General features: G+C 32.7%; 1 protein-coding gene across 2 annotated transcripts in view; it reads left to right on the top strand.

Annotated features, from left to right (window-relative positions):
- Window positions 1–12,886, top strand: part of CngB (Cyclic nucleotide-gated ion channel subunit B) — a 50,770-nt gene that overhangs the window by 19,905 nt on the left and 17,979 nt on the right. For both annotated transcript variants that reach the window (XM_072526137.1, XM_072526138.1), the window contains 3 exons: window positions 1,425–1,672; window positions 1,729–2,012; window positions 4,209–4,533. In XM_072526137.1, the coding sequence (XP_072382238.1) occupies window positions 1,425–1,672; window positions 1,729–2,012; window positions 4,209–4,533 (857 nt within the window). The remainder of the gene's footprint in view (window positions 1–1,424; window positions 1,673–1,728; window positions 2,013–4,208; window positions 4,534–12,886) is intronic.

The raw sequence follows: 12,886 nt of genomic DNA on the forward strand, positions 1-12,886 counted from the left end.
TTACCTCCATTTTTCCGTGGCGGTATTTTAAAAGTACTATCATTTTAACGGGTAATAACTTTTTATTCCTTCACTGTATATGCCATTAGATGGATATAGAGTAAAGGATTAAGGATGTTGGATCATAAACTTTAGATCTTCGTATAGAATCCTTTCAACTTTTAATTCTTATTGTTAATAATAAATGAAAATATGATTTTAAGAATAAAATACTATCTTGTTTCGTATTTGTCATAAAAGGTTCTGTTTTTTTTGGAAAGTGTATTTTTCCACCAGCTTTTCATTAAGCCTATTAATAAGCGTGTGAAATAAAAATATCAAAGTGATTATAAAAGTATATAAGCTGAAAAGTCAGCCGTTTTTCAAACTATTTTTTAATAAAAAAATTAATAAAATGTTAAAGTTACAGTCTAGAGGTTTTTTGTATCTCGCAATCGATTCTTTGAGGCTTCATTTTAAAGTGTATTAAATAATACTTCAACTTATATTTGTTATTAAAAAATAGTTTGAAAAAGGGCTTACGCTTGTATGTAGGCTCAATAAAAAGCTGGTTACACTCTTTAAAAAAGCAGAACCTTCTATGACCAATAGGAAACAAGATGACATATTTTTCTTAAAACCATATTTTCATTGTTTACTAACATTAAGAGTTAAAACTTGAACAGTAAACTTGTAAATGAAGATCCGCTACAATATCTCGCCTGGTTTCTTGTTATTGCTCATAGAAAGTTTTGTTATTTTTTTAGAAAGTGTGTTTTTTCCCTAGCTTTTTATTGAGTCTACTTTCAACGGTGTGACATATAAAAATATCAAAGTTAAAATGTCAGCCCCTTTTCAAACTGGTTTTTATTAACAAATTTGTTAAAATATTAAAGTTTTTTATGAGAAGATAAATAATCGCTTTCCGGGATAAACAAATTGATTGGTCGATCTGTTTGAAACTTGACATTTAATAACTCATTAACTGCTACAATTTTTGAGTGATATTAAATTATATTATGTAAAAATAAAAGTTATTAACATTTATAAATTAATACAAAAATAAGGGTGTTTTATAATTATCTCGGTCAATTATTTGGGTATTTTAATTTGGAAACTCTCAAAATAAAGACTTTTATGATCTACTGTGTAGTATGATGTACTATGAACTTTTATTTGAACCATTTATCTCTAGAGTGCATAAGAAACCTTTAAAACATTTTTTTCACTTTTTAAGATTTCTAAAAAAAAAAAACAAAACAAAAACAGCTGTACGACTTCACGGATTTTCTATCAGCTACAACTTATGTATATACCTTTTAGAACCTTCAAATATCTGTACCTATAAGATTTTTTTCAGCTTTTTTTCCTTGGTTGGGGTATTAGTATATGTTTATATTAGTGTTAGCAATGATTCATTGACATTTCTGATAAAATGATTTTAGGACAGCAAACAAGCAGTTTATTCAAGATCGCATAAGACACTTAGTGGACGCATTTTCTACCAGAGCTCAGGCCGCTAGAGAACGCATCGAAACCCCCGCAACTCCTTCGTCTGTCAGCAGTAGAGAAACGATCGACCAACAACCTCCTATACCGATGAAGCAAAAATTGAGTATTTCGTTTTCTGATAAACATATCGAAGAAAGTTTCGAAGAAAAAGATGAATCAAAGGGTTTCAAACAACGCTTTGGTAGGTCTCTGTTTTAGCTTCTTTGAGAAAAACACTAACAAAATAAATTATTCTAGAACGAAAAATAATTGATCCTAATGGTCGATTCTACGTCATCTGGATGTCGATTGCCGCTATGTCAGTATTCTACAACGCTTGGGTGATTCCAATGAGAAGTACTTTTCCTTATCAAACAAAAGAAAACCGAGCCATTTGGATGGTGTTCGATTATATAGCAGACTTTATTTATATAACAGACGTTTTTTGTATTCAGCCCAGAGTGAAGTATTTACATGAGGGTTTCTGGGTGACAGATATAAAGTTGTTAAGAAGCAATTATATGAAAAGTAAAAGATTTAAGGTAAGTAGAGATTTTATTTTTGTATGAATATTATGAGAAATAAAATAACGAACTAATTAATAGGAATATCGTTTAATGGTCCGAACGCTAGAATCTTAATAACCCTTGGAAATACTCATACAATATTTCAAGTTGAAATAGTAGCAACAGTTTTTTGTGTTCAAAGATGTCTAAAAAATGCCTCAATTTCGGCAAATGATTTATTGCCTCGGACACTCAAGTAATATTTAAGATTCTGCAGTCTATAACTTGTGACTCCGTAACAATTTGGAACCAACCACAAACAGTCTCTTAAGCAAGTGACGAAAAAAAAAAAAAATAATGTAACAACGACAAAAAGGACTTGTTAGTTAAGATGTTATACAACAAACGACGGAGAGTATTTGAGGCACACAAAATAACCGAGGCCGCGTTGCTCAGACACGGTAAGATGTGGGGATGGTCTTAAGACATTCTCACTAGTACACAAACAAAAAAAAAAAAAATAAAATTGAACAATTTTCCAAAAAGGGCTCCACCAAATTCTTTTGTTTTTATATCTTCTTAGAATTGGAGAAAAAAAGAGGAGACATATAAAAGGTATAGGTATAGTATATAAAAGGATATATATATATATATATATATATATATATATATATATATATATATATATATATATACTTACTATTACTTACAATAAAAATATATAAATTTCATAATTCAAATTCATATATAAATTTTTATACACCTTCTATAACAGGTTCAAAACAAGTTAACGATTATAGTGCCAACTAAAAAATGATAAATAAATAACGCTTATTGGATGTGTTGACAAATTTATTTGAAGAGAAACATTTGACCTATGTTTGAAAAATGCACATGAACAATGTTGATATGATTTATTCGCTTGCAAACCAAAAAAAATTTTACCTATTGTAAAATTAAATAATAATTATTAAATATATGGCTTTCATATAAAAAATAAACATGTAAAATTAGAAATAGTTTAGTAGGTAATAAAAAAATACTGTCTAAAAAATACTTTATGAATGTTATTATAATTTAAGGAATATTATTTAATTTTGAATTCTTTGTTCGCAAAAAAGATAGGCACTGAATGAGAGAAGCGTGGCATATGAAACAAAATTATATATAGGTACGTATATTATTCTCAGTTAAAGGAAATCCATTCTTCTATGAAACGATCCAAAAGTATCCATAAATCCTCCAAGGTTTATCAGAAGGAACATCACCTAGATGTGACAGCTTGTATCCATTTCAGGACAGATAAAAATTAAAATTGGACGACTAATAATATACGAAGACAAACAAATCAGTTAAATATTTGTTACGAAAGATCTCTATGTTTTTCCTTCTGATGGACATTTTCGGTAAAACACAACACAATAGATTCTCAGTCTGCAGTCAGAAATGGATTTAACTAACTTAGAGCAAGCGGAGTACTCTCTGTCGGAATTACGCCACAACTTAAATCGTTCGATCCAATTTGGCCAACAAAAAAAAAAAAAGGTTTTATAAGACGCCATGTCTCAAGAATTAAGAATCAGCACAATTTTAATTACCAGACATAAAATGGAATAAGTTACAAAGGGTCGCATAAAACTTACCGCGTTGTGAATAAAATAAAATAAATAAAAAATATAAGTTCTTTGGATCGTTACAATATGATTAATGATAGTCTCGCTAAATAAATAGTTACCACTGCTTTTATCGGACCAGCACCATTTCCAAGCCGCATCGTGTAAGATGTCCGAAAATGGGAAATGAACTTAGTAAAATCTGCTGGAAAATGTTTACAATCTTCTGCTCTTTAGCTCACAAGTATTCTCACTGGAAACAGCTCACTCATATATTATTTCTGTGAAATGGGCAAATTAGTTAGAGTAATATGCAGATTTTCTGGAAGTGCCAAGGAAATGGCCATACATGTTATCTACTACTACTACTAACTGCAGGGTACTCGTCCACTAGCTCCAGAAATATCTGGAAAAGATCTGTTTAGAAGCTGATTAGGTCACAAATGTAGCTCCAAAACATATAATATTCTTTCTTAGAAGTATGACTTTAAAATTCAAAAGATCTTTCAGGTGGCAGTGTGAAAAGATAGGTATACGAGGTCAACGGCAATAGTTTGAATACAAATAAATAATTGTTAATTATTAAATATTAAAAACTAAATATTACTTTTATTTTTAGCTAGATTTGTTATCTCTGCTACCCTTAGACTTTCTCTACATAATATGGGGTCCAGAATTTGTAATTCTACGTCTGCCAAAGTTCTTTAAAGTCCACACTTTTTGGGAATTCTTCAGCTTAGTCGACAAATTATTGTCAAATCCTTACGTTATCAGGATCTCCAGAACTTTAATGTATATGATGTATCTTATTCATCTGAACGCATGTGCATACTATTCGTTTTCTGCCTGGGAGGGAATTGGTAGCAATAATTTTGTTTTCAATGGAAAAGGAAATGCTTACATTAAGTGTTTCTATTTTGCCACCAAAACAGCGACTTCTATAGGTAAGTTTATGGAAATATGTATATTTTACATTGCAGTATTTAATTTCTTGTTTATGCAGTTATATCAGATTCTAATATAAGTTATAAAATAATTACATAGTTCTCAACTAAAGATTAATGTACAATTTATGACTATTGGCAAGGCGTGAACACGTAAGGAATGCAATAAAATTTGAAAAGAAATAATAGCTTCTAGGATGTCTATCTATCTTTTATTTATTTCCTCGACGCCTTTTCTACAATTTCCTTCATCTGGTGAAATTTTTCCCCCTCCTAATTAAGATTTCCTGAATTTGTTTCATCCACCCCTTCCTAGGCCTACTCTTTCTTTTTCTATATGATGTAGCCTCACTTTCACACATTACTTTCTTTACTAATCTATTCTCAACCATTCTAATGATGTGTCCATAGCACAGTTCAGGTTTTTCTTCTTCATTTTTGTCTCTATTGATTCCTAACTTGTTTCTAATAGTTTCGTTTTTTCCCTGTCCAGCTTGGTCATCCCTGATATTTTTCTCATTTCTCTTATTTCTCATATCTTACGTCTCGGTTCCATATAGAAGTGATATTGTTTTCTTCTTCGTTTTATGTAGAGATGGCTGTCTGTATTTTCAATGTGACTTAAATAAGTTTTCATTCTATCATTTCCGTAGTCTTCCTACTTATCGTCTTCCTATTGGGGAACCGCCTTTTGCCATTTCTACTACTATATTTATTGTCATTCGGCTTATGGGATCGTTCTATTCTACATTTTTCCAATCAACACCAGTCCTTGGTGTTCTCCACTTTGCATCTTCGTCGTATATCTTCTAGCTCTGTCCTATAGTGTCATCATCAATTTTTTTAAGGTGTTTCGGGTTTCATCTCCGCTGTTATTAGCATTCTTTCTGTTCTCTCTGTGTCGAGTCATGTATCTTCCGCTTATTTGTATTCCTCCATATTGTTTCATTCAGGCATCCTGTGGCACTGGGTGGGTTAGTTCTTCTTTCACTTTTACTATAATATTCTGGTATATATATATATATATATATATATATATATATATATATATATATATATATATATATATATATAGTAAACTCTTAAATATTGGGGAAATCTGCAAGAAATACTCTAATGTGTATCAATTGTTTCGCCGAACGTTTTCGCCAAAGAGAATTAATTTGGCTTCTTCAGGGCTGAAAGAGAATAAATTATAATTAGCTACCATATATTATCTATTAAAACATTATTGATCTTACCGTAACTTAGAATTGTAGAGTTAGAATATTAAAAAACTTTGCTAGTAACATAGTGGTGTTTTTTGTTACTATGTGCAAAAAAATTTTTTTATAAGGATTGAAATGTATGGTAGCTTCGAACTTGACACGTAAAGGCTTACCCAAGGTTAATCGAAAAACCCAATGCAACTACATTCAAAAGGAGGTAATTCTTTTCAAAGTCCTTTTGAATGTAGTTGCATTGGGTTTTTCGATTAACCTTGGGTAAGCCTTTACGTGTCAAGTTCGAAGCTACCATACATTTCAATCCTTATAAAAAAATTTTTTTGCACATAGTAACAAAAAACACCACTATGTTACTAGCAAAGTTTTTTAATATTCTAACTCTACAATTCTAAGTTACGGTAAGATCAATAATGTTTTAATAGATAATATATGGTAGCTAATTATAATTTATTCTCTTTCAGCCCTGAAGAAGCCAAATTAATTCTCTTTGGCGAAAACGTTCGGCGAAACAATTGATACACATTAGAGTATTTCTTGCAGATTTCCCCAATATTTAAGAGTTTACTATTTAACTAATCTGCAAAGATTAAATTTCTTTTCTATATATATATATATATATATATATATATATATATATATATATATATATATATATATATATATATATATATATATATATATATATCTTGCGTACAATAAGTGGATAAAGTCCTTTAATTTGACCCTGTCAAATGGCTCCTTTACGTCTATGAAACATAATTATGCCGGTTTATTATATTCTAGTGATTGTATTGTATTCGCCACTTAACATGTTTCATTAACAAAGCGGTAAGAAATTACAAAGATGGACGATTGTTACATGCTTGGATTATCTTGATCTTTCGGTAAAAACTTCTGCATACATTTGCAAGAATCACTAAACTCGTTTTTTATTTCCTAACGATGTAATGTAAAATAACCACTGAAAGTTTTGATTCAATAACTTTAAACAGTCCCCTAAAATGTGAAAATATTGTAGAAAATCCATCAAGAAATTTATTCACAAAAAAGAAAAGACCTACACCGTAAATAACGTTAATCCCATTGTTACAGTAGTCTGAAAAGTTTCTGCTAAATCATCCTTATGTTCCTTACCGTTTATACGATCCTCGTTTGCTTCCCGGATTTTCGTATGTAACTTTGTATATAACCTTCTATTGCCCACTTTTGATCTTCCTCTAGAATCTGCGTTATTTCTAACCTGTGCCGACAGAGATCTGTTACTTAGTCCGAAACTTTTCGGTTGAGAACGGTTTTGTACTTGGTAATGCTGAAATTCATATTCTGTTTAGATGGAAACCTCCTTCCTTGATCGTCAGTTTTTGATTTTCTCATGTAAGTTCTCATGCCCCACATGGTGCATCCAATGACCAATAGGAAACCTTCTATGAGTATATAGGACAAATAATAACGCACACACACACACACACATACTCAAGCATAAAACACACATATATGTGTGCACATCTTCGTCATTTGGGATTATATTCGATAATTCTTTTAATGTACCTATTACCCTTCATTCTCACGATATGCCCAATTCTATTTTAGGATTGTTATTTTTTTCCAGAGCATATTGTTCTGGTTCTTTATATTTTTTTGTTGATAATCCAATCTTTTAGAGATAGATCCAACATTCATCGTTCCATTCCATATTGTGGTGGATGGTTTGTGTTCAATTAACTATTCTTTTTGTCAGGGTTAGGGTTTCTGCACCACACGTGAGGACAGGCTGGGCACATTGATTCTCAACACCTTTTGTTTTAAGGCACATGTAAATATCTGATTTCAATGTGTCTCGAAGCTCACCAAGAGTGGTCCATGCCAGTTCTATTCTCCGGAATTCTGGAATTCGCATGTTTGGTTATCTCTACCAATATGTATTTCGTGCCCTAGATATTTTTAGGAAGCAATCTGGTCTAGTTTAGTTTCGTAATAGGGAAGGGGAATCCATTATCATTCCCAAGAAAGTTATGCGTGATGTCTAAGAGAATGTCTCGGATGTTTTCACGCAGTCCGGGTGACGACCGGCTCTATCTTAAGTCCGGATCAAGGAGTGCAAAATCGTTAGTAATTAGGCATCGTGTGGAAATTTAGCTACTGGTCCAGCTACTTAGAAAGCTACTTAGAAGCTAGCTACTTAGAAAATTAATTAATGTCGATACATGGAACGTAAAAGGGCTAAAGACAATCACAGGTAAGCTATCAATTGGTTATGGTTATGGAAACTTGGGTTAGGAGAGGGTCATTTTAGAACACATAATGGCATTTATGTTTATTTCTCAGGAAGTGAAACCCAGAACCATTAACTATACAGGTGTTACCATTCTGGTCTCACGAAGATTACAAAAGTTTGTCGTCGAATTTAAAGCTGTGAGTAATAGGATAGTTTTCCTTAAACTGGAAGGCAAACCCCATAAACTCAATATCATACAAGTTTGTGCATCAACCAGTACAGCAGACGACATAATAGCCAAGGAATTCTACGAAAAATTGGAAACAATAATTACTAACATTCCAAATAAAGAGCTAACCTTAATATGCGGTAATTTTAACGCAAAAGTCGGCAATACTACTGAACTGAGCTTATTAATCTAAGTTATTAACTTTATTTATTATAAAAATGTTCTAACACTTAGTTTATTAAAGTCTTTATTTATACAATATTACACTAATTTATTTTACACTATAATTATATAATTTATTTACAACATTTATTACAATTTATATTACCGACAATACGCGCGTTACATTTCAAAACTCGACTCGATATTATTATGCAGACTAACTGAAATGGAAATTCCTCTTTATATATTTATCAACCGTTGTTCTAAAGTCCCTTCGAAGCCCGGTTTTATCGTAGGGGAAACTACTAGAAAATTCTTATTAGAATAATAACATGTTTACAGGTTAAATATGAGTCATATTTATCGTAACACTACACAGAATGACCTAACGAATGTACTCGGAAAGTTTGGCATAAGAAAAAGAAACGAAAGAGGAGACCCCTTAATCGAGTTTGGTAATAACTATTCTATTCTGAATACTCGATTTAAACACCATGTACGCCCACTTTATACTTGGAAAAGTCCTGGAGATAGGTCTAGAAATCAACTACAATCAATTGACTGCATCCTCACATATATTCGCTGGAGATCATCAATCCAAACAGTCAGATCATATAGAGGGGCGACATGTGGATTAGACCATACTCTCCTCGTAGCTAAAGTAAAGCTCAAACTTGAAGCACCTAACACACAGAGAGACAACGAGGATAGAACTAAGAAAGAAGGACGATCTTATTCAACAAGTGCAAAAAAGTATGCCCTCTATTGGTAAGGGTACATCACCAGAAATATCGGAGACTATTAGATATTGGGTCTTCTTCTTCACGTGCCATCTCCGCGACGGAGGTTGGCAATCATCATGGCTATTCTGATCTTAGATGCTGCTGCTCTGAATAGTTCAATAGATGTGCATCCGTACCATTCCCTCAAGTTACGCAACCATGAGATTCTTCTTCTTCCTACACTTCTCTTGCCCTGGATTTTCCCTTGTATAATCAATTGAAGTAGGTTGTATCTCTCATTACGCATAACATGCCCCAGGTATTGCAGCTTTCGTGTCTTGATGGTTTCCAATATATTGGGTAATAACACCCAATTAATCACCGAAAGGTAAATATTCTAGTAAAACAAAAGCACTGGAGAATAGATGAAACTCTTAAATTAATTAAGAATAGAAGAAATCTTTGTCAAATTGGTGTACATAGTGAAATTTAAAAATCCAGTTTAAGAGACCTTAACAAAGAAATAAAACGAAGATGCAAATCTGATAAACAACAATACCATTACAATATATGCAAAGAAATTGAAAGCCACGATCAAAACAATTAGCCAAGAGATCTATTTAGAAAAATACGATACATAACAAGAGACTTTAAAGCCAGAACTTTGGCAGCTGTAGAGCACCACGTCCAGATATGATAACAGCAGAAATGCTCAAAGCTACAAAAGAAACCGGAACGATATTGCTTCACTTGCTCTGTAAGAAAATATGACATTACAGGCAGTGGCCTGACGACTGTACAAAATCTACAATAACGATAATATATAAAAAAGCCAGCTTACATAAATTCGATAAGTATGGAACCATCTCTCTTATCTCACATGCTAGCAAAATAATGCTACACATAATCAATGAGAGACTGAAAACTTTCCTACAATACCTCAAGAGCAAACTGGATTTATCAAAGGTAGAGGTATTCGAGAACATCTGGATAATCTTATCGATGGAATTCAATATTCCACTATACATTTGTTTTATAGATTATCGCAAAGCGTTCGACAGGGTCAAATGGTAACACTTATAACAGATACTAAAAGAAGTAGGCGTACCTCAGTCATTTCGCTTATAACTGAACTACGAACACACTACTGGAACAGTTAAAGTGCTTGACACACTCTCTAACGAATTCTATCCAGAACAAGGTATGAAGCAAGGATGTATACTGTATCCACAATTATTATATATATATATATATATATATATATATATATATATATATATATATATATATATATATATATATATATATATTGAAACGAGTACGGCAGGAAGATCATGCATAGACCACATATACACACTGTAACAACTGTTGGAAAAGAAAAAAGCAAAAAATAGAGATATACACTTGGCATTTGTGGACCTGAGAAAGGCGTATGACTCTGTACCAAGGTCAGAACTATGGGAGGCAATGTACAAATTAGAAATACAGACGGAACTCATAGAAGCTACAAAAGCTCTGTATAAAGAAAATAAAGTGTCCGTTAAAATGGGAACAAGAATCATAGGAGACTTCACCACAACAAAAGGGCTCCTGCAGGGTTGTTCCACATCTCCAACCCTATTCAAAATATACTTAGAGAAAGCCTTGACTACATGGAAAAGAAAATGCGAAGGCATGGGATTACCGGTACGGAACGAATACCTATATACGTTAAGTTTTGCAGACGATCAAGTAGTAATTGCACAAGACCAAGACGACCTCAGCTACATGATGAAAAAACTACAAGAAGAATATAACAAGGCTTCCTAGATATTAACCTCGCGAAAACAGAGTACCTATCTACAAGTGAAGAAGACATAGAAGATCTACAGATTGATGACAACGTAACAATCAAAGGAAAGGATAAATTCAAATGCCTGGGGTTTATAATCACGAAAAAGGCAACTACAGAGGAAGAAATTACACAAAGATTAGGACAAACAAGAACAGCAATCCGACAACTTAACTCAGTATGGTGGGATAGACACCTAAATATGAAGACAAAAACGCAGATTTATAAAACATTAGTGCGAAGTATTATGACATATGGGGCTGAAAATTGGATCATAAACAAGAAAACCAGCAGTAAGATAGTAGCAACAGAGATGGAATGCTTGCGAAGATGCTGCAGAGTAACAAGAATGGATAGGAGAAGTAATGACGAAATAAAGCAAAGAACATCAATAGAAACAGACATACTAACATATACAGTGCTAGTCAAAAGTCCGTTCCCCCCCCCTCGTATCTTTTGAACGGTTATTGTTATAATATTGAAATTTGGAGGGAGGTAATAAACAGACGTAGGCTTCTCAACTAGTCATAACAGGTGACGTAATAGTGAGAGATGACGTTACAGCGCCAATGTGACAGATAATTTTAAATGGGACCTTTTGGCAAGTGATACCTCGTTTGAAAGGTATTGAAAATACCTATTCAGTCATAATAATTTTGTTTGAGTTTAAACTCATTTTGATGAATAAATTAAATAAATACTAAAATTGTAGCTTCTCATTTAATTGATAAATATTTAACAACCAGTTCTTATAGTAAGTATTCAAAATGTGCTCCATCTACTTCCTGACAGTAATGCATTCGGGAATGTGTCGGGGGAAATTGCCCTACATTCTTCAACAATTCGTTGTTTCAAAATGTCAATATTGTCGGTTGCTGTATCGTAAACTTTAGATTTCAAGTATCCCCACAAAAAAAATCTAATGGTGTGAGGTCCGGTGACCGAGATGGCCATTCTATTGTACCTCGTCGTCCAATCCATCTACCACGATATTCCTCATCTAGGTAACGTCTTACTGCACCATAATAGTGTGCAGGAGCACCATATTGTTGAAACGTTATTTCCAAGTTGCCGAATTCATCTGGATTATCCTCCAGAATTTCGAGTATTAATGGTTCGATTGCATTTTGTAACATCTCCAGATACACTTCACCGGTTAAGTTAGTATTGAGAAAAACAGGCCCAACTATATGGTTTCCCAAAATACCTGCCCAAACATTTATTTTATTTTGGAAATTGAATATGAGTGAAAATTGAGTGTTTCACGAAAGACGTGAGGATTTGTGTCATTTCAATACTTCACATTGTGTGTGTTAACATTTCCATTGAGAGAAAAAGTACTTTCGTCACTAAAACAAATTGTTTTTATGTAATTGGGCTGTTGGTTAATTTTATTGGACATATTTTCTCAGAATTCTAGTCTTCGGTCGGGGCCATCATCTGAAAGTTGGTGCACAATTTTTAATTTGTATGGATGAAATTTGTTTTCAGCCAACACTCAGTGTACTGTCTTTTGACTGATTCCATAGATAGATGCAACTTGGGCTGTAGAAGAAGTAGGGTTAACTACCATTTCTGAAATTATGTTAATTTTTTTGTCGTCACTAATTGTTGGTCGACCAGATCGTTTGACATCTTAAACACTACCTGTTTGTTTAAACTTCCGAAGAAGCTTCCTCAAATAAGCTCTCGATGTACAGTCTGTCCCAAACCCTTCTTTCAGTGCGTCACTAATTTTGACGTCATATAGGATTTTAAGAATGTCGAGAATTATTGCATGACATTTTAGTTAAATCTGACAGTTGAAGGATCGTAATCGGCTAAATGTGAAAAGGTTATTTTTTGAAAATGTGGAGTAAAAATTTTAAGAATTCAAATTTTTGTTTAATTTACATATTACAGGTCCCGTCCTGTATAAAAAAATTTATTGTGCATTATATTGGAACGGCAGTTTGTTATAAGTCCTAT

The sequence above is a fragment of the Diabrotica undecimpunctata genome, chromosome 3 (assembly GCF_040954645.1).
Source record: "Diabrotica undecimpunctata isolate CICGRU chromosome 3, icDiaUnde3, whole genome shotgun sequence".
Taxonomy (NCBI): Eukaryota; Metazoa; Arthropoda; class Insecta; order Coleoptera; family Chrysomelidae; genus Diabrotica; species Diabrotica undecimpunctata.